Genomic DNA, 22,508 nt, shown 5'->3' with positions numbered 1-22,508 from the left:
AGACAATTGATTCCTGTCCTTGATTATTGGAATGTTCAGCTGTTTCTTCGGCTGGCTTCTAAGCAAGCGTTTCGTGTGTTTTAGCAATAACATTAGCATTCTAAGTACGCGAATTCTTTCCTTGCTTTTGAAATTTTAATTTTATTTTAATGTTCATTTAGAGCTGCTGTACAAACAGCTAACAAAAGACGTCTCTTTGTCAGGATTTCTTCATCCACTCAGGAATCAGCTATTTTTGGACACATTTTCTGTCTAAATAAAAACGATCACCATGCATGCAAACACAACGCGCCACATTTACACCCCTTTTATTCCAGTTTTTTGCTGTCCCGACAAGGTCTGTCTTCGATTCCGCTGCGTTTTAAAATCTCCACTCAGCACACACATCGCAGTGTCATCCCGATCCCAGTGGGCACAGCAGGTATGAATTAAACATGATACATAAACCATAACCGTCGCAAAAATGTAGTGTTGCTGGTGCCCGTACTGGAAGCATAAAATCATATCGAAAACCTTTGCAAGAAACTGTGAAAAACGTAACTCCTCGCTTCACTTGACCGAGGCATACGACACACTGGGACGTACAAAAAAAACGAACCCTTCCCAACATTCGCAGTCTGCATCAGAGTTTGTCCATCAAATCTTGCCAACGGAGGAAGCTGGGCAAGCTGTGAACGATCTCGCAAGGTAGGCATCGGTATCGGCATCGGCAGCAGTGATCGTGAAGCGTGATAAAAATTTAACCATCCCGCACGAACACCGCACCGAGGCTGCACGAAAAACTACCAACCTCGGCGATGACAGCATCGATAATGAGCTGGCGGGATCGACTGACGATCGCGATCGTAATGCATTTCTGGTGCAGTTTTTTTTAAAGAGAAACAAGGCAACTTAAAAAACACACACACACACACATTGAATATTGAGATTGTGCCAATTCTCCATCCCGACTCGGATCAATCTCCCGCTGGGTTTACGCGATCGCGTCCGCTTGGATTTTGGCGACAGTTCGAAAGATCAGCGCCCTCCCAAAAAAGAGCAACAGAAATTAAAGCAACGAGCACAGCTCCACCGAAACGGTATCATACGCTTCGGCAAGCATTGTAATGACACACTTGCACACCGATTCGCCGTGACTCCCATAATCATAATAACCCGTTGGTGCCCCGTTACCGCCGCAGCCGCAACAAAATACCGTCACAAGGTGAAATATGTGGTGTGCGAATTGATTGATGGGATATAATTATGATGTCTTGCTTACACGCCTGACCTGCCCATCCCCCAGTTCCATCCCACCTGCTGCGCCGGGTCCCAATTTCCCAAGTTGGAATGGTTGGAAACCCCCCTCGGACCCCTTCCCACGTCGACGTTGACGACCAGACGGAACGGAAACCGGGAAATATGTTTATGCTTTTTAATATCGGTGACTTGACCGCAACCGGTAGCGCTCCTTCTCATCGCCATTCGCGATGTACTCTTCTCTTGGGAGAAAGAGCGAGAAAGAAAGATCGAGAGAGAGAGAGGCACACATCGAGCATACCGGCCAGCCGCCTGATATGGCTTCATTACCAGTGGGTTGCCCGGTTTTTCGATCGGATCCGTGCAAAAGGAATGTGCACGGTGGTGCCCAGGTGCCGCTGGCCTGTTTTTCACCGCCCGGGCTTTAGAGAGGGTAGGCCGGTGGGCAGAGACGATCCCGGCTGGCGGATGAGCGCTATGCTCATTTAGGAAATAATTTTAAATACCAAAAAACGGCCAGACCGGCCCCAATAACGGACGGTATGAATGAATGGTATGCGCGAACACGGGGGGAGGGGTTTGTCGCGTTTTGGTGGAGCCGGAAAGCGGAAAGGCGTCGAACACGGGCGAACAATCTGTCGGTGGAACGGGTTGGGCTCGGAAGATGGAACTGATTGTGTATGACTTTTTTGTGCTTTTCTTTGTCTCTCTCGCTCTCACACACTCTCTCAATTTGGTGCCAATTCAAAAACGCCAAAAGATTGACAATTTTCAAAACGCCTGCATACCGAGACGGCATGGAAGTCGGTTGACGTTGGGCGCACTGGCCCTCGGACAGAGAGCTATGGAAGGAATGCACTTGGCCGAGACAAAGTAGGTCGCTGCAGATGGTCAAAGTTGCACCGAATGTGACATGAAACATTTGGTTGGTGGAAGCATGAAATTTATTATGGGCTTAGATCGATAATATTAGGTCGCTAAAAAGTTGTTCATGCTTTTTCACCAAATGGTATCCATTTTTTTCATTTGTGCATTAATTGTGTAATTGGCATATGAAAGGGAGTAGTTTAGATAATTTGAAGTAATGATGTTGTATATCCTAACATATTATACGTCTTTTTGTTCTTTTGATTATTTATTCTTTTGAAAGGTAGCTTTGCATCAGTTACAAAGCCATGAACACTTGATAAAGAAAATTATCTAGTAATGGGGGGTTTTACGTAGCACTACGTAGCACGGTAGCACTTGGTGACTGAAATCATGTCAACACTTCATACAAAGCCACACGCCAAATAAGTATATTTTAGCCTAAACAATATTTAAATAAACGCCAATTCATAGCAGGCTCGATCAGGTTAGCTCATAAAGGAACCAGAAATATTTTGGCAATAAATTTTAAAGATTGTTTAAATGGATATGGATAAAAGTACTATAACCCTTTTAAAACAACAGTAAAAAACATTCCTAAATATTTCTTTGTTTGAACACAAAAGGTGAAATCCAATAAGACGGAAACTAATTGTCAAATGGATACACGCAGGATGATGAATATTGCTTTACTGACAGGCTGAAACTACAAATTTTTGGCATAAGAAATAGAAAAATCCAATTTTACTGTCTTATGCTGAATTTAATGTTTTTGATGCTATTTTTTGGAAATAGATATTTACATATATTGAGCTAAAAAGTAACTTAAGGCTCTAAGACTTAAACTTTAATAAACAAAGTAGGTAATAATTTTAATTAAAACGGTTTCAATTTGACAATATCACAAAAATATAAAAATATATGTAACTTTCAATTTAAATCAATACCATATGTTTAAGGTCCTTACACATTGTAATACTTATAATAGTAAGTAATACGTTAAAATAGTAGATATTAATAATGATCTATAATCCACGGAATTAATCAACTTCATTCAATCGAACTTATATTATTAAATTCAATCCACTATTCTATGCTATAAAAATTTAGGCTCTTAAATTGAAAAAAATCAGTACTCAATTCCTATTGGATTTATCTCTTATCAGGAGATTTAAAAAGTCTCATTTAAAAGGCTCTTAACATAATTTATTAGGAAAGGTTATCCATTCCTTCCAACACATCATCTCCAGGCATAATGCCTTCTAATGCGGGTATAACGAACATTTCCTTCCAGACTACGCCGTCGTGAGTGGTTTGATATCGCTACAAATTCAAAAAAAAGAAAGAAAAATACCAAACCGTGCTAATTAGAATCATCTCCGAACGCGGAGATTAACTCGGCGATCGATTTCAACGACATGCAATTGAAATGCCGATCATCCGACTCGACAGCATCAAACACTCTTGGATGCGTTACGCAAATGTAAACTGCACCGCCGCTACCCATTTCGGTCGGGCAGCGACAACGTAACGACACCCCGAGATGCGAGAGCAATAAGCCCTTTTCCTCGGGCCAAACCTTCCCTTGCTGCGGCTGCTACTGCTGCTGCTGCTATACTTGAATCGGCCCGGAGTCCGGTTAATTATTATGGTCACATTGCAACTGCCCAGCCCGATCCGTGGCGTGGATGGCGATGCTAATGGCCGCGAATGGTGGCCGCGAAACATGACTGAAGCTCTCTCGTAAAGCGCCACCGCGTCCACGGTGGAAGGACGGCGCCCGCCAGTAAGCCCAGTATGGAGAAACAGAGAGAGAGAGACACGGGGAGGGTGTGTGTGTGCGTGTGCAAAAAAAAGCCGCAGCAACGGTGGCTAGGCCTAGGTAAGTAGCCGTTTGAAAATGGCAAGAAATTAACATTCATTTCATATAAAACTCTCCCGTTTATAGCTGCCCGGCGCGGTTCGAGACGCGCCTGCTCGAAGCAACCGGTTCGGTGTGTGTGCGCTCGCGCACACCAGCACTCTCCATCCCTTTTGAGCCACATCGCACTGGCAAAAGGGTACACACAGGAAGGCTACAACGAATGGGGGTAAAAAGGCACACACTCACTCAGAAGTCGCCATCTTCATGGCAGCCGCGCGCACAGAGGCAACATAAACCTGATCCTCGGAACGGTTTTGTGTTTATACGGTTGCGCTGGTGCGGCTGCCGCTCAGAACCAGCCCTCGGAACGCCGTTTGTCATCTTTTAGCCCTCGCGGCCAGCCCACTCCCCCCTCCAAGACGAGAGTGCTCGCCCGAGAGTGTAAGACAACTTTTACGCTTGCCATTATAAATTTATGTCCGCACCGCAAAACGGACGGAGACACGGGAAGCTAAATAAAACAAACACAACACACATACACAAACGTACCGCTCCCGATCGGAGGGTCCAGGGCTGCCGAAAACTCCATGTACACGTCCACATGGAAGGAGAGTTTTACGAGCGGGCTGCTCCTGTTGTCCGGTGTTGACCTCGGTTCGATCCGTTTCTGATTGGCTCGCCCAGCAGGCCCCGGGGAGGAAGGATGCTGCTAAATTCGCGGCCAACTTTATGGCGGACCAAACGGGACCGCCGCTACAGCGTGTTGAAGGTTTTCGGACCGCAAAGAGGCCATCCAGCCCGGCCATTGCCAAATTGGCGGAATTTAGCGGTTTAATTAGTCTCACAGTCGGATCGTCTGGTCGGCAATTAAAGTACGCCGAAAAGGACGCCTGAACTGAGGTACGATCTGCATACGCACCGCAGCCGTAGCATCAAAAAGGGCACGGTCGCTGGAATTCAGAAGCTGAAACGTTCCGAAATCATCATCAACGATCGTTAAAATGGTATCATTCGTCTGGCGCGCCATCATGCTTCGGACGCGGGATGGCGAACCTGCGGTCCAAGGCGACACAGCAGTATCTGGAACGAAGCTTACCTTAATCGGGCTGGGCAATGGCCACACTTCTTCGATTCCACTGGCGTGTTCTAATTGATTCGAGACGACTACCAACAGCTCTGATCTTTGTTTACGGTACCCACTAGCGCGAAAGGACTCAAACATTCCATGAACAAATCCCACGCTGGCCGTAACTTTGGCAATCTTTAATTTAAGTTATTATTGTTCCACCTCAGGAACGACATTAGCTCCAGGAAGACATTCAAAACATTCAAGCTCCCCGAAAAGTTGCTTCAAAAATCCTAAACACGTTTCCTGCCTTCCCCCGAAGCGGATCGAGTCCAGCCGCATGGCCCTATGATTATCCGACGTTTCGTTCGTCGATTACACGCAAACTGCTACGCTATAATTTCTGATGCGCATCTCCGATGCCTTCCACGGGGACAGCAGGAAGAAGCTGCCGATCTAACGTTTCTAAGCGCAACAGTCTAAATGCAGCACCGTCACCGATTCGGTGCATCGCTAATCAGCAAGCTGCTCCTTGCTAGGGCACGTTGCAGCAGTTTTCATCCAAACACACACGCACAAACTGCGGCTCAGTCCGAGGTTCCGTCAAGCAGCAATCAATTATTTTGATTATATTTCCCACAGCAACACATTCCCAGGGCACAGCCATGCATTAGAGAAGTCGCACTTAGAGCCTTAGAAGACGTGTGTCCATCGGGAGCGGATGCATCTGCCAATCGCACGATGCCGCACGCATCTAATCAGAAACGTTATCTTGCAGAAGCGCTCCCTGTGCCGGTGTCTCTTTGTCTGCCAACGGAACGACACACTGTTGCAATCGACACCGTGCCAATTTTTGACATTCGATCGTAAGCCTGAAGCCACTAGCTGTGATCTTCGATCTGACGGCATCGCGACGCGTTTCGTTGTATGTTTGATGGAGAATGATCAATTATTTGGGGAAGATTGTTATGATTAAGCCGGTGGTTTAGCCCTAATGAAGAGCTATTGGAACTTCATTAGAAACAAATTGCTACATGGACAGCCTGTTGATATTGAGATGGGGATTACACAAGGTGAAGCTTGTTAAAGCAAATATTATATTTTAAGATTGAGAGAGGCCATCACGTGGAACGAGGGGTCTGTTTGATACGGTCGTTGGATGCTGCTTGGCAATTGTACATCAATAAATTAATGTTTATTAAAAAACCACTACAAGAGCATCTAAAACTGACCTTTGAACGTCTTTGTGATTCTTCTTTTAAATTAAAAACATGATTAAATCCCCAAAAAAGGATAATTGCAATCGTTCTTTGATTAGAATTGACCTTTAATGAATCGAACGAAATGCTCTATACACTACTATCGTACCAGTTTTCAAGTGGACTTGTTCCTTGAACAAAGTTAATGTGTATTTTCTTATTCCATGTAAATAGTACTACAAAGATTCTCTCAGGTAAACATAAAAGAAATGTTCAGTATTTACCTTTAGCATCTTAGGCTTAGCAATGATTAAAAATGTAGGCTAATTTTGAACCTAAATTGAACTTTTATGTCAACTAGGATTTAAAGATACAGCTTAGAGTATCCGGTAGGCCCTACACAGCTGATGATAGCTTTTATAACCTTCGCATTTTAAAGGTTCTAAGCATTTCAAATGACAACAAATTGATAAGATAGACCCATCATGGATTGCTCTATATACTCTATCCTGTTTGTGCTATGACTGTTAAGGACTGTAAGTAAACTGAGTGAAATTCTTAAATGGATTGAACCGGTAAGCGATTGATAGTTTCTAGGTACATGACTCTTGCTCTTACGTGACATATGATCCTACTCTAGGCATACTTACTCTAGGCAAATGACTCTTACGTTAAGCCCTAACCAGTCGAAACGTAACATGAATTAATGTTGTAACTAATCATAGATGTAAACACCAATACTATTTTGTTCACCACGAAAACAAATGCAAGAATTCAATCACTGCTCCTCCAAATCTTCGTAGAACTTTGTTTTTACCTACAAATTGGGTGTTTTCTGCTACAAAATAAGATTAATCTTCTTCGCAGCTCGCACCGGAAATGAGGCATCCATAAAAGGCGCCCCTAAAGGTGAAAAGCATCCAAAACCCTCGCTCGTCCTCTCAAACGCCCAAAACATAGCCAAACGGTAGTCGCCTGTCCGTCGGACCCTACCCCATTAACCGGTGCCCCCAAAACCAGCAAACAGTTACAGCTTCGCGGGAAGTGATTAAGGTTTCGCTGGCTCGCTCCACCCCGCCGCTAACGATCCGCTTCTGTTCTGTCTGTCAACGCGCCATGACCTGTGGAGCTTTTACGGTGTCTCCCTATACCCTCACAAACTCCCACATGGCGTACCACGTTTGGAGCGTACGCTTTTTCCTGGAAAACCGACACCCCTTTATATCCCGTGTCGGTAGCGAAACGAAACTGAAGCCCGCGAGGAGAAGGGTATCAGGGAGAGGGGGACTCTTACATCTTTTCCTAATCCGTGCTCCACAGCTTCCCAGATTTGAAAGCTTCTTTCCACTCCAAATACAACCGCGGTAAGCGTGGTTCATCGTTAATTAGGAAAATAAAATGGTAACAACACCTGAAAACATCACTTTGCACCCTCCCTGGGCGCACTGCGTGAACCGTGAACCGTGAGGAAGTTTCTCCATGCCAGTGCACCGTGTCTCCTTGTGGGCTGAATGTGGCAAATGAAGCAGTAAAACAAGTGCGTAGTTAGAGAAAACGAGCCTCCCTTCAAAAACGCTTACTGGATGATATAAAAACCGTCCGGTAGTAGGGAAGTTTTTCACTTCGTGCGTTGTCTGCCCGTTGAAACTCAATCCGTGTAGCCGTTTTCCTGTCGCACGTCCGAACCTGGCACACCTCGCGGGCCTCTGACCCGGTGGCTGAAGCATAAATCATGGTACAAGCGTTTTAGAAACGCTACGAACGCTTGTAGGCGGCCACTCGGTACGAGCGCCTCGGTGTACTTAACGAGCGACTCCCGGTCTTCGGGAGTTCGTTAGTACGTGTCCGGGGCCGGGGCCAATTAATTCACCAACCATCCAGCATCCTCGACGCACACGCACAGTTCCGGAAAGGGGGAGCTGCACCAAAGTGTTTGCGCGAATGAATTAATTCCACTTCAATCACGGCCTGGACATAAACTGACAAAACCACACCGGCACCATATCATTTGATGAGCGGCGATGTTTTGCGCCTGCTCTGCTCAAGATCAGGAGCCTTCCAACACTCAGCAGACGATGGTTGCTTTGAGCGGATCGTACAACATCGTCCTCCAGTTTGCTCGTCATTCGTCATTTTCTCACTCACTCGCTCGTACGCACCGAACCGATTGCATAAATCTATTCTTCCAGTCAATTAATTGTCAAGAACGGGCCCGCTCAGAAGAAGCGCAACCGCCCGTGAACGCGTGAAAACTGACAAGCAAACCCCAGCAACCAAGCAAGCTGGAAAAAGCTCCGGCTGGGATGAAAAACTGCCCTCCCCTCCGGATCGGTCCTTCCAATCGGCACCACGTCCGAATCGAACCACACATGAACCATAGATCATTTGCGCGTTAGCGCGTCTTCGGTTTCATCTCTCTCGTTGCGCTCCTGTTGAAGATGTCCTTGCGCTGAGGAATCTGATGTTACAGTATGCTATACAAAAAATAAGACGATGCGCTCCCCAAAACGCTCCTCCTCCTGAACCGGCTGTACCTCCAGGTGGGGTGTGGGAAAACAAAAACGCCATCCTTTCCAGTCAACGCGCACGGCACCAGCACACCACGGGGTTTGATTTATATCGCGAGCTCTATCGCGGAATGAATAATGTGTTCGCTCCTGCTCACGAACGGCAGAAGCAAAAACGACGATCCAATTTAAAGTGATGGGAAATCACTCTCGCCCGACGCACTGCTGGACGCTGCTGCATCGATTGAGCGTGTGTTTTGTTCGATCAAGTCGACTCGTCACCCCGACGCAGCGTTTGGTGCGCATTGGCGTAAAGCTTCCCTCAGGACAATGTAGGGATTAAGCACCGTGGGTTTGGGGACTGGCAGGTGATGGCCAAAAGATTATTAATATGAATACGTGTCATGGTAGAAAGTGAGTTTTTTATTTAAAATTATTCGATTTTGATGACAAATCTTAATGTAATCAAACACATAATTAATTTTCGTTATAATACATTGAATATAGCTGTACAATACTTTTTATGAGAAATTAAGCGCTTTTGAGTATCTATTCAATTGTGAAAGTTATATATTTAACGTCCTACGCGGACACAAAGGCCTGAATAGGCGTTCGAGGCATTATCCAGTTCCACGCAACCAGATAGTCAATCCTTGCTACGGGGGAACGGTTCGTTCTTGAACACAAGACGAGCATGTTATTGAGTCGTACGAGTTGACGACTGTACTAAGGAACCGACATAAAGATGGTTTATGTGAAATATACTCTAATACCTTTTTGAGTACACTACAATTATATTCTGTTAAAGTTTCTTAATTTGCACACATATTATGAAAATGTAGTTCTGATAAATCCGAAAAATTGACTCTACAATGAGAAATATTGATATAATTTGATAATCACTGAAATTAATTTAGAAAAAAGGAAAAGTTTCATTATTTTGGAGAGAATATACAATTAATATTATTCAGATTACTCCGACGTTTAATGCAGAGGTACGTCCACAATGCAATGCAAGAGTTCTAAATATTTAGTTTAAATATTTTTAAGTTTTTCCTTAAGGTTTACTGTAGCACTACACTTACGAACACTATGAATAATGAATTCTTAAGCAATCATAATAAATAACTAAGTTCCCCCAAACGCCATTTTCAAACTTTAATTTCTTTTGCAATGATATCAACAATTCAATTGCTATATAATATTAACTTTAAACATGACTACAGGAATTCAAACAACAATTTCTTACAAAAATGTTTATAACCTTCAATCAAACTTGTATCTATCAGTTCCAAAAAGGCTTGTGTTATGATATTAATTTAATACTGGACAGATTTAGTTACGGTATAATCTAAGCATCCGAAATGTCAAAATAAAACATCTTAATATAGCTATAATTATAACCAATTAAAAATTGCTAAACATTTTTAAATCACTGAAGTCCAATCCAAAAACCTCTAATTATGTCAATTATTCCCTTCAAAATGCATCACAAATGCCACTGTGCGTATAATCATCATGCCATGCCACCTATCCATACGCGCACGAAAAACGCATCACGCTCTACCCGCTCGAACTCGTACGAAACCAGAATGAAGGCAGTGCAGAGAAGAATTCGAAACCATTGCGATTCGTTCAGCGCATAAAATTCTTCAAATTATTACAACTTGTATTATGAGACAGATAAAAAATTAGCTAATCTGTAAATATAATTTTTATATTTTATCCCGTTCCGCAGTCGGTACGGAACCGCAACCCGTACTCGGAGGAACTGTCACCACTGTTCGCGGCCCCCCGCAACTGCCAGCCCTCACCTACCCCTCGCCCTGCTACACCTGCGAAGTGACGAAAAAGTGAAGCAAATCGGCGAGAACAACATCACACTCGTCTACCACTTTACAGGCGCGATGAGGGCACGGCTTCAGCTCTGATGGGATCGCTACCGGTTGCGCGTTTGGCGTTGATCGGGAGTCGATCGCGCGAACGATGATGATGATGCGGCGATGCTGGTGCTAACAGAGACCAACTGGCCGATGCGCTACTGACTGGCAGGAATTCCGCCACAACTGACCAGCAGCAGCAAAAACCATATTCTCACACACGCACGCACGTTACTCGTTTCGCTTCTGGTTTGCAAAATCGTTGGGCAGAATTCTTCCACTTTTTCATACGCAGACCATCGTCGCCGTCGCCACCATCACTCGACTGTGTGTGTTAAGCGTGTGTAAAAACTATCAATTTATGCACAAAACAGTAGCGCAGACTGTTTCAGGATAAAATGTTTCAAATCATCATGCTCAGCTTTCCGCGTGCCGGTCGCAATCCCCGTGTCTACCTTTGCTGGGAAAAATGTGTACCGCTTTCGTGATGTTTGGCCACCGAATCGAGCAACCACAACGAAAAAAAAAACCAACTGGGACCAAAATCAAAACCCGCACAAACACGCCACACGGAAAAACGGTTAGCATTTCAAATGTGAATAATATTAATATACAAACGCGGCTGGGAGCGGTTCTGCAAAAGTGTTGCAGCTCGAGAAAGCGTTCTGTAACGTCACTTTCAGCTTCACGTAAAGCCTCTTTTTCTTGCCCTGATCTTCTCTGTTTTACTTTTCCTTTTGTTTTTCTTCAGCTCGTTCCACTGCAAAAATGATGCAGGAGGGCATCATACAGCAAGTTACTAAACAACTTTGACCACATTCACACCCCGGACACGGTTTGGGCCAAAATTCAACTTTTCTGTCGGAAACAAACCAGAACCATACGGGTACCGTGTTTGGTTTGTGCAGTGTCTGTGGAAGAATTTGGCGAATTAATTTGTACCGCTTTATTAAGTGATTTTACACACAGATAAATAATGACTTATTTTTCTGTCCGAAGGTGCGAATTGTGATTGATTTTTCTCGCTCCTTATCCTGTCCTAAAAATGATCGGTCAAGTGTGACAATCAAATCGTCAAAATATTAATAAAAACATGTCTCCTTGGTAGCTTTTGATGGTTCATTCGTACGCGAATAAATGGCTATGAATTGTATTTGGTTCAAATAATGACCTCTAAGTAATTCTGATAAATTATGATGTTATACTGAATGACAAGTGAAATACAAAATATTATTCATTTACTCATTTTGCTACTCACAACGGTTGTTGCACCAAAAGACGGGAAGAAATAATGAATATTTTGTATTTTAAAGAGGAATATAAAATTATTCGATTATTCATTTTTTGTGTATTTAGTACAAAGTACTTGTTGAATTCTATATGTAACTGATCGATGGTATTCTTGGAAATGAGAGGACACGAATATCAAATTAAAACAAAAATTATAAAAGAAGTAAGTACCAAAAAAATAACATCTGTACCATTTCATGGTTCTGGATATTCTACACGTTATGAATGAATGTTAAGCCTGCAGTCAGATAGCTTACATCCGCAAGGTGATAATCAAGGTAGACATCCTGAGATGTAGATCACACTTAGTTCTAAAATACATAATATTGGATATGTGATCATCTATATGACCATTCATTGAAAAATAGTACAACCATTGTATTATATGTTAGATAATATAAAGTAAACACTTATTTATATAACGCATTTGTATGGAACATGACTCGACTTGGACCATGAGTCTTACTTAAAACAACTTCGAATAGTAAAACTAACGAGGGATTATTTAATCATAATATCAAGTTCGTTAATAGAAACAGGCACCGCAGAGTGTGGGATATAATGCATGAAAATTAATTTAAATTCCAAAGCTCGCCAAGTGCCTCGATAACTTTCGCTTCCAACTCAGGCTTTAAGAAATTGAAAATCTCATAACTCTTTAATTTAATCTACGCTAAGCTCTGGTACGCATTACCCTCCAACTATTACGCTAATAATTATAATAAGACTTTTTACTGCAACCCACAGCGCCTAGCAAGCGCCACCGCATTAGCTCCGTCTTCAAACTCAAGGTGTATTATTTTTCAATTAGACCAGACCGCTTCTAGAACGAACGAAGCGATGGCTTTTTAATGCAACCGGTCGTGCCGTGCACGCGGAGCTGTCTACTCTCATAAGGCAATCGGTGTGCCAAGCGATCCACCTGATCGCTGAGCTCGTCTACCACCACTGCCCTCGCCGCCTCTGGGATTGCGGGTGATCATTTTCCAATAATACCCGCTAAATGCATTCCGCAAACCGATACGCATAGCCGCGTTGCGATCACGCGCAATCGCGCGACACGCTCCAGCCAGACCGTTGCAAAGTGGAGCCCAAAACATCCACCCGGATTGCCCGCGCATAGCGAGCAACTGCTGCTGCGATGAAGGTCTCGCTCGATCTGTGTCTGTCAAGCGAGCGTGCGAAATTATCCGCCACTCGTGCGAACACTCCGCATACAGTAGCGATGCACCGGACAGCTATGGAAGTCGGCTCACACTCTCGATCGACATCTACCCTTCTTACGTGCCGATCGGTAGTCTTAATCGGACGGGCTTAATCTAAGAAAATTATGGCCGTAATGTAATGATCGTTTCCACTTACCGGTATGGGGCATCTCGACGATGGTTGGTAGTGGAGGCACGTTGATAGCCGTCTTGAAATCAGATATTTTAGTCTCGCTTTGCCCTGACCCCGGTCGTCGTCGTCGTTTTCGTCCGGATGCACGTTAGGCGGAATGTGCCTCAAGATTGGAGATGCACTGCACTTTGACACAGACACACACTGTGCAGACTCGCGACGGCGGCGGCAATGTTTTCGCAGACAATCTGTAACGGGAAAATGGGGAAGCAAAATTCGATTTTATATTCTGACGGTTTGTGCCGCGGGCCGCTAAAGCCGGGATGAATTGTTTTAATTTACGCTAAAGCCCACGCATTATGGGTTTGCGTGCCTTGACCTGGCGATCCGCGCGATGCGGTGGGCCCAAAACGTTAGCCACCAATCCGTCGGGCACGAGCTCAGCTGCCTTTCGGTACAGGTGAATCAACAATCGACCACACCGATCGAACGCGACAGAAGCAAAAAACAACCCATGTTAAGGACCTCTGATAATCCACCCCAAAGAAAAACGACCACAGAAGAAAAAAACAACAGAACACACATAAACATGGGGTACAAAAGTTAAAGCTCACGTCCCAGTCAACGCCCCAAAACTCAACATCAACACACTACTCAACACACTCCATTCCTTGTTCTTCTCCCTTCTCTTATTTCAACGTCGCGGACGGATTTATACTGTGAAAATATTGTAATTTCTTTAATTAACGCCTTTTAAGAGGAATAAATTAGCATAACGCACCGAAAAGGCGCCCGAAAGTGCACACACATCGTGCCGGCTGCTGGTGAATGTACCTGTCGGTAGTGGTGATGGTGGTGGTGAAAAGAAAATTCGTCCTGCTTTCGCGCGACGATAGCATTAATGTCCTCGGGGAAGGCCTATGCATAAAACCTCGTAAAACTCGTGGCCGGTAAAACACAAAATCCTTTCCCCCACTTTTCTCTATTCTTCCCGCTGCCCGCCGTAGAGAGGAGAACATAAAAAAACCGTTCCACTTTGATGGTGCTTTCTTTTCGAGGATATGATTCAAGCATAATAAACCTGCGGAACAAGGTGAATGAAACGGTGCGGCTTGGTCGGTCTGGTCGCGCCGTAATGATGCAGGATCGTGGAACAAATGTTTGAACAGTTGTAATCAAAATGAAAAGGAATACTATGAGGGTCATGCAGCGTATTAAGCAATTGTAGAAAAAAGCTTCATTTTACTATTCGTAACAACGATCTAAATTTACATTTTGAATACGAACATAATAACATCAAATTCTGAGAAATACAATCGGAACCAGCCCTCTTGAAAAACTAGTAAAAATAAGAAAAAAATAAAGAAAAAACCAATGCAAAGCATTTTAAATAATAATAAAAATATAGCAAACTTGTAAAAATACTAACACACACTTGAAAGTCACATATAAGTCATTTAACAATCAAACATACTAATGTACAATAAATTAAATAAGAAAAACTAAGAATAAAAAATAGATTAATAAATCAAAATCATCCAAAAACAGGAGGATACGATTAAGCAAAACAACAAAGATACAAAACAAAATTGATTTTTAAATTATTTAGACTAGAAAACCCCATCAGGTAGAAAACAAACTGAAATGAAATCATTCGATACATTATGCATGAAACCACCGGTTAGCTCTCAATCGAGTCATAGCGACTTTTAATTAAATAATGATATTCGTAACCATATCCTCTGCGCCCTGCTCCATCATCATCCAAACACCTTTTTTCCTGCGGGTAGTTGTTTACTTTCATTAGGTTCATAATTACATCTGCTGTCCCTTTCCTCAACCTGCAGCCACCACGTCCTGATTACTGTTAGACCTTGGCGTATGATTTGCACTTCAGGCGCAGCAGTAGTCCAACTAGACGGAGCGGAAACGAGACGCGCAAAATACAACCTAACTCTCGCTGTGCGGCTTGATTTGGCGAATAATTTTATGGTCACGTCATGCGGAGAGTCGTTCCAGCCTGGAGGTCTTCCAACAAGATGGGGGGAGGGGTGGTAGCCAAACACTCTTCTCCCCCCTTAAGCTCATTTCAACACCACGCATCGCCACGGTAAGGCCGGAACGAAGGAACACACGCTGCTCGGCCGGGGCTTACACATTTTAGTAGCTCATTAATACAATCGCTATTTTCCGCAACGCCTACGTAGAGTGACTCGCTTTCGTGGTGAACTCCTACTCCGCCAGAAACGGCTAGACGCTTGCGGCAAACGCACTCAGCGCGACTTCTACGCGGTACTAGGCGCGTTTGCGGAAAATATAAACAAATTCGCGCGTTATCGCAAATTGGGCACGCTTTCACGCGTTCCGTTGGTGTTTAATTAGAAGCAACGAAATGTTCTGCCTCGGCTACGGCACCTTCTCCCCTCGGAAAAGTACTACACACTCACCCCGCTCCCTTAAGAACTCAATTCGGTGCAGGAAACGGTCTCCATTGAGGGAAAGCACTTTTATCGTTAGCCATTTGGGCGCACGGTGGTCATTTGAATAGCTAACTTTTGTGCGAATTAAACAAACTGATTATACGAAAAAGGCATAAAAATCTTTACCAAGTACGCACCAGCCCCCGTAATGGCGCCACCGTTAGCATACTGTGGGTCATACCTGGGCTGAGCAATCTTTACGCTGCGACACGGCGCACATCCCACGAACGCGTTTGCTACCGAACAGGGAACCTGTTTTTATGATTGATTTTGCCTAATTAATCATACCCGTAGGAACGAAACGCACGCGCACCCACCAAAAAAAGGATTTCACTCTCTGTTTACACACCGCAAGGACTCACACCTTCGATGGGGGGAGCGATGATAGGTTTATGCAAATACCCATCGTGCGCGCAATGGCTTTCGCAGGGCTACCGGCCAAAAACTTATGTCCTGCGTCACGCGTTTTTACGTACCACGCCGATGCGTGGTCAACCGTGGCCAAAATGCCTTACACTCTTTTCGCTCGAAGGACGAGGAGTGAAACTTATTCCACCGCAGCCCAAGGATATGGTTGTTGAACTTTGTCTCTTCATAAATATTTATCATTCTGATATTTTGGGTGAAAGTGGCAGCAGCGAGGGATCGCGTTTAAGTGTTTGGTCGTTCCGGAAAAGCCCCGGTGCCGGTTCGGGTGCTGATTAAGCCATGCCATGCCGTATCCGGCTCTGGTGTGCGAGTGTGAACAATCTGCTGGGGATGTAGCATGTAGCAACAATGATTGGTGACACTGCGCAGCCGAAATGAACTAACCGTTTGGGGTTTGGAAAGGGAATGAAGGAGGGAATAACATTCAAATTCAATGAGGTGCAAAGGTACATTCCAGGCTTAAGGCTATCGAAAACGAAATCTTGAAAAGAATTTCGAAATACCCTAGAAACGATAAAGTAAGTAAGAGAAATCACATTCTAAATTCCTTCCGAAGTATGTTTATCGTAGTCCAATGGAAGATTTTAGGCATTCAAAGCAAGAATTTGAAACTATCGTAGATAATTTTACTATCAATAAGGTCCTATTCTCGAAACATATAACATTTATCATTGAACCAAAATTTTATTAAATAAAATGAAAGATAAATCGATGCATTTACTACAGTGCTATATTTTGTAAAACAAAGGTCAATTTGAGTTGTAAGTCAGTGACAAAAATGTATGTATTGAAATTGTTATTACTAATTATTACTTTATTAACTAAAGGTAATGGTAAAGGAAGGGATATTTCCCTATGAGTCCAACATGATCTAAAAGCAAACAAATTGAGTTCAGAAGTTCGATAAAATAGCTGATCTTGTTAAACATATTCACTCATCCGGTTCGAAGGACCAAAAACCCAACATTGAGAAGAAATGTGAGAAGTGAAGTGAAAGACTTTTGAATTTTTCTAAATTACGGTCCTATGTAGTGGTTTTGTTAGGGTTTGTTTTTTACTATTTTCTACGTATTGTATGTAACTTTTAACACATTCGTTACTTTCCTTAAACACTTTGCGAACACTACTCATTTTTAAATTATCGCTCTCCCTTGACGCGCATGCAAATAAATTGCAACAAAAAAGTCACAACATGGCGATCTTGTATATGTTGTCAACTCCAAAAGCTGTGTCCTCACCAGTCCCTGCCATAAACCCCAAAACCCCATAAACCCCAGCGAGAAAGCGGTACCGAAGAAGAAGAAGAAGGGAGAGAAAAAACACACGCTGCAACCCCCAAATAACCATCAACTACCACGGCGAAACTGTCGATAAAAACCGTTTCCAGTCGTTCATTCGCGAAATTTAACAACCAAACAGTGGCATCCGTTTAATTTGGCGATTATTCTCCTTCACATTGCTTTTACAGACACACACACACACATACCCACACAGGTTACGAGTGCTCCTTTCTCTTCGGTAGCTTTTCCGCCTGACTACGGTTTTCAACTCAAGTCGGTGGGGCCGTAAATGTAATCATCATATTCCCGCGCCCATACATACAGCAAGCGGTGGCAAATTTTTATCACATACGTTAACATTTCTACGGAAAACTCGTAAAAATGTCTCCTCAACTACCCCCATTTGACCCACACAAACTGATCTGTACCTACCAAGCGAGCACTAAGTGTGCTAACGGTAATGCTAAACTTTTCCGCGTATTTTTCCTCTTGTTGCAGCGACGGTTTGATTTGCACGACTGATGGTCTGTGTCCTTTGTTCTGCCTCTAGATGCCTTCATTATCTGGTGATCGTGCGGCTGTGAGAAGCCAGCAGCTTCTGCGCTCGGTACCATCATCATTCATGAATCCCACCGCTCTTACGAGCCACCTTCAAAATAAGGTTGCACACTCAACCTCATAGGCTCCATATCCAAATTAAGCGTTAATTAAATGGAAAATAAAATGGAAACCGTAAGGTGAATGGTGCCAAGCCTTGGTTTAGTGAAGGAACATGCAAAAAAGTAGCCTACACTCCGACCATGATGAAGTGTTTGAGATATTTTGTGCTTTAGAACCTCTTCTTTATGGCATTTGAAGATTCTAGCAAGTCTTGTCTACGATTTACACTATAGCAAGACATGACTAAGAATACAATTAAAGGATTTAATATAAATGGGAATTTAATCATTATTCACAAAGCGGTATAAACCATTCAACAAGCATGTACCCTGGCTTACAAACATGTACCCAAACATGGTGAATATTAAGCATGATGATCGCTTTCAATCGATCCGCCAGTCATAAATCGATATTGATCACCTTGTTGAAGTCAATATAGTCATTTTGCTGCTCGAGTTGGCAATAAATCCTCCAATAATCTTCGAACACACATCCACCTCCAGAGTGCAGAGTGTGCAAGACAATCGATCGAATGCAGTTCCAACGCACACCAACAAATTACCTTTAACATCCCGTCCCGATCATCAAATCACGTTCTACAAGCCATGGCGGGCAGCAACCGTCGCCGACACCGACTACTGCGTTCGAGAAACACCTCGCCAGCCTCCACCCGTGCCCGCCAGAGACAAAACAGTAAATTTTATGAATGAAAATAAACTGGAAACAAACAACGCCAGCAAGGAGACGGAAAAACAATTAAAGGCCAGCCCTGCCTGGAAGGTCCCGACGCGAACCCGCGAACCCGCGGCCGGCAAGAGCACCGGGGAGGATGTAGTCGCGACAACATCAGCAAATGGGAGATGCCAGTATAAAATGATATAAATGCGTAAGAAATCGTAAATGTTTATCTGTTTTCCGATTCCGGCCTGCGACTTCAGCCGTGTTCGGCTCTGCCCGCTCTTGAGGGCGATAAAAAACGCTCAAAACAAGGAAACACTTGACCGAACGGCAAAGACCCCGACACCGACTAGGACAAGTGAACTGTGTTCCAACGAGATGGACACAGGAACAGATCACAAAGATACACACATACTCACACACACAAAAGCATCACAAACACATCTTTTCGGACTAATCACGATGGTAACACTTCATTCTTGGACCATGTTCAGCAAAGCGTTCAAAGAAGGTCACAACAAAGATTCGTATGACGGCTTCGGTTGATAGGCAGCATCAGGCGTTCCTCCTCTGTCCTGCTCTGTCAGTGCAGGTTTGGTTTAGGAACAGAAGGAAGCGAGAATAAAGCTCGTTGCTCGAGAAGATCAACCAGCAATGTGGACGAGACAACTCCGTGTAGGTACCGGGCTTGTTGTTGGGGTTTAATTATCCTTTAATGTTATTAAAACAAAACAGAAGAAAAAAGCCCCAAAACATAAATTAAATTATTATAAGCACATCTAATGGGCTGGCGTGAGTGAAGGCTAGCAGCAATGGTCTGGTGGAAAAAAAGGATCACTCCAGCAAAGTCCCTTTTGCTTTATTACAATCACATTAAAATGAGGCCTTGATGAATCGGTGCGACCGAGGCTAGCTGAAGTAGAAACGAACCCGGAACCCGCTCCGGTTGAGATTTGAAATCATTTTCTACGCAATCCAAACAATTACCGTGCATACACTGGATGGCGAAGCGAGTAAACACACGGAAGCATAAAAACCGTTTCCAGTTTCGAGCGTTCTAATGTTGCATGGAAATTGTTTTAAATACCATTACGGTTTATGCTCGAGATGATATGATCGTTCTTAGGACACTTGATTCAATTTCGGTTTATGTGGCATTAAATAATGGTCATTAAGGATTGGCTTTTGGCTAGGGGTTTGTTTGTTACGTATCGAAGAGCTAAACCACGCCATGAGAACCATTCGAGATAAATGAATAAACAAATCTTGAAGTTACAGTAAAACTCCAAGAATTCTCTAAGAAGCCCGGAATACCATGAAGAAAAACGAAATAAACTAAACCTCTAGGAAAATTAGATTAAAACAATCTTCTGTAATAAAATACTGAACAATAGCTCCATAATTAACTAAGTACACAAGCAAATTCAAAAAGAATCAATATTAAGGTTTTACATTAACGCAAAATGTGTTGAATATTTTGATTCGCCTCAAAGAAACAACTCAAGATCTGACAAAAAAAGGAAAGAAAATAAATCTAATAAGACTTATGTCCATATTTAATATTTCATGTGTCTTCAAACAAAAACAAAATATTAAAATTTTAAATTGGAGCATCATTGAAACCAAACAATTCATGTAATAAATCCGACAGCAATCTAATTGTCTTTTGTTTTGTTCAGGCTAATGAATGAAATCATGCTTGTACATTTCGAATAGAATCAAACGGACTAAAAAATGTTGTCGTTTGACCCAATGAAATATTGTTTTGTCCTTAACGAAAATTATGTCACAAACATCCTGAGGAAACACAGTAGCTCGTTCGTTTAAATCGTGTCCAACGTTTCGTACGGCAGTTGGTAAAAGTACTTGCTACCGTTAATTTTCATACTACCATGCTCAGGAACGGCTATAGTTATGATTATATACAAAGTAACTCTGCTGTAATTTATTGTGACTCTTAACACTTATCCCTTGACAGCTTCAGTGAACTAATGAAGTAATATTGCTATAGCTCTAGTTCATTAACCGAGCTACATTTAAATGCTTCGCTCTACCACCTATCTGCCCACCCGATTCTTTACATACGCAATCTCGTATTTATCGAAAACGCATACCCGCCGTGCTAAGCTGTCATCCCGAATAAGGCAACATCCAGCCTTCCCCTACTCCCATTTTCCCCAGTCCCCCTAGGGGCAGCAGCTTGAATCTGTTTTTAATCAATTACACCGTTGCAATCTAATTGCCACGATCTTGCCCAACGCACCAAACGGTCGCCATCGCGCGTCGTACGGCCGATTGACAGGATCACTTCTCACGCGACACCCGCGATGGACTGTGCGCGATAAACGTACGGGCCGGTGCGTCCCAAGACTACACGCCACCGCGACGGCCACGACGACAGCGACGGCCGACATTCGCGAAACGGCGCGGCCACCGGACCGTGGCGATACGCGGCACGATGCGTGCATGTGTTACACTGCATATCATAGTACACGTCCGTCCCTACCACACCATCGCCACGGCACGGGGAGTTCGGATAAATAAGGACCTACAGGGCAACCTTTGCCTAAGCCTCCCCCGGTCGTCCGATCGAACGAACGCGAATGCTGCGTCGCTTTTGTGGGAACAAACCTCCAACCAATGTGATGCCTAGGCTGGGCACATAATGTGATGCCTCCAAAAGCGGATGACCATCATAAGCGGTGGTCTTACCTTGAAGAGTGAGGGGGAAAAAAGCTACCGTTCTCACCGTACGCCGACTTGGCGCTGGCGACGCACCTGCACACGCAGGCTCTTTATAAATATTAATGTATTCAAAGAGTGATTTGTAATAAACACTTGTTTTGCGTTTCGATATGCGCACGATTACCGGTCGCAGTCTACCGAGAGCCCAGCGACACACGACCTTTCGCGCAAACGCTTCACGCCAGGACGGACACAATATGCGTGGCGTCAACACCTTACCGTTTTTTTCCCAAAAACGGCACACCATTGCAAGGTGCGACTCGATTCAAAGGCTCACGAGACTGTCGACCAGAAAGTTCAGCTGCGTCTGTCAGCCGCGATGGCTTTTGGATGCGCTTTTTTGTGGAGCAATTTGTTCGACCACCTTTATACACTTATAAGCTCCCGGGGCCAGGCAGGCTCATTACGCGACAAACGCCTACACGCCACGGTGGTTTACGGGGTGGGTAGAAGAAGGGTCGGTTGTCTTTTAATTAATCGCCGCGGGGACACATTCTTCGCGGTCGTTCATTTGTGCACTGTCAATAAAACGCACATCCCGTACCGATGCAGAGATTAGCCGAATGCACCAGCCGTAGCATGATGATGATGGCCTGGCCATGGCCAGATTTGCGCATCGTAAAACGCTAAAATCGACCGGAATGGAGTTGTTGCTTGATTGCTTTATGGGTTGTACGGCAGCAGTAAGGGAAGAAGTAAAAACAACACGGAAACGTAACGCTTCACACCGGGCTGCAGGATTTGTGTGAAAGGGGTGATGGGTCTGTTTTTTATCAGCCAAAAACCTGCTTGCACAGCTGATGGGACCGATGATAAGGGTCGAGCAATTTATTCGTTAGCTTACGTTTACAGAAGTCTGGGTCCTATCAACTGGGAGGAATTTTGGTTCGGATAATTTTAGTGCTATACGTTGGTCCCTATAAATGCCAAATGTTGCAGATTGTTAAATAAATTTTTAAATGGCTTAAAAATTATCAAAGCTGGAA

The 22,508-nt window shown here is 43.8% G+C and overlaps 1 protein-coding gene across 1 annotated transcript in view; it reads right to left on the bottom strand.

Moving 5' to 3' along the window:
- LOC120959310 (paired box pox-neuro protein) overlaps positions 1-22,508 on the bottom strand; it is a 46,077-nt gene that overhangs the window by 15,363 nt on the left and 8,206 nt on the right. Inside the window, exon 2 of the mRNA XM_040382609.2 lies at positions 13,275-13,498. Within this exon, the coding sequence (XP_040238543.2) occupies positions 13,275-13,287 (13 nt within the window). The 5' untranslated portion in view covers positions 13,288-13,498. The remainder of the gene's footprint in view (positions 1-13,274; positions 13,499-22,508) is intronic.

Source organism: Anopheles coluzzii, chromosome 3, assembly GCF_943734685.1.
Source record: "Anopheles coluzzii chromosome 3, AcolN3, whole genome shotgun sequence".
Classification (NCBI taxonomy): domain Eukaryota; kingdom Metazoa; phylum Arthropoda; class Insecta; order Diptera; family Culicidae; genus Anopheles; species Anopheles coluzzii.
Note: the sequence above shows the minus strand (reverse complement) of the source record. Positions and strands in the feature narration are given on the sequence as shown.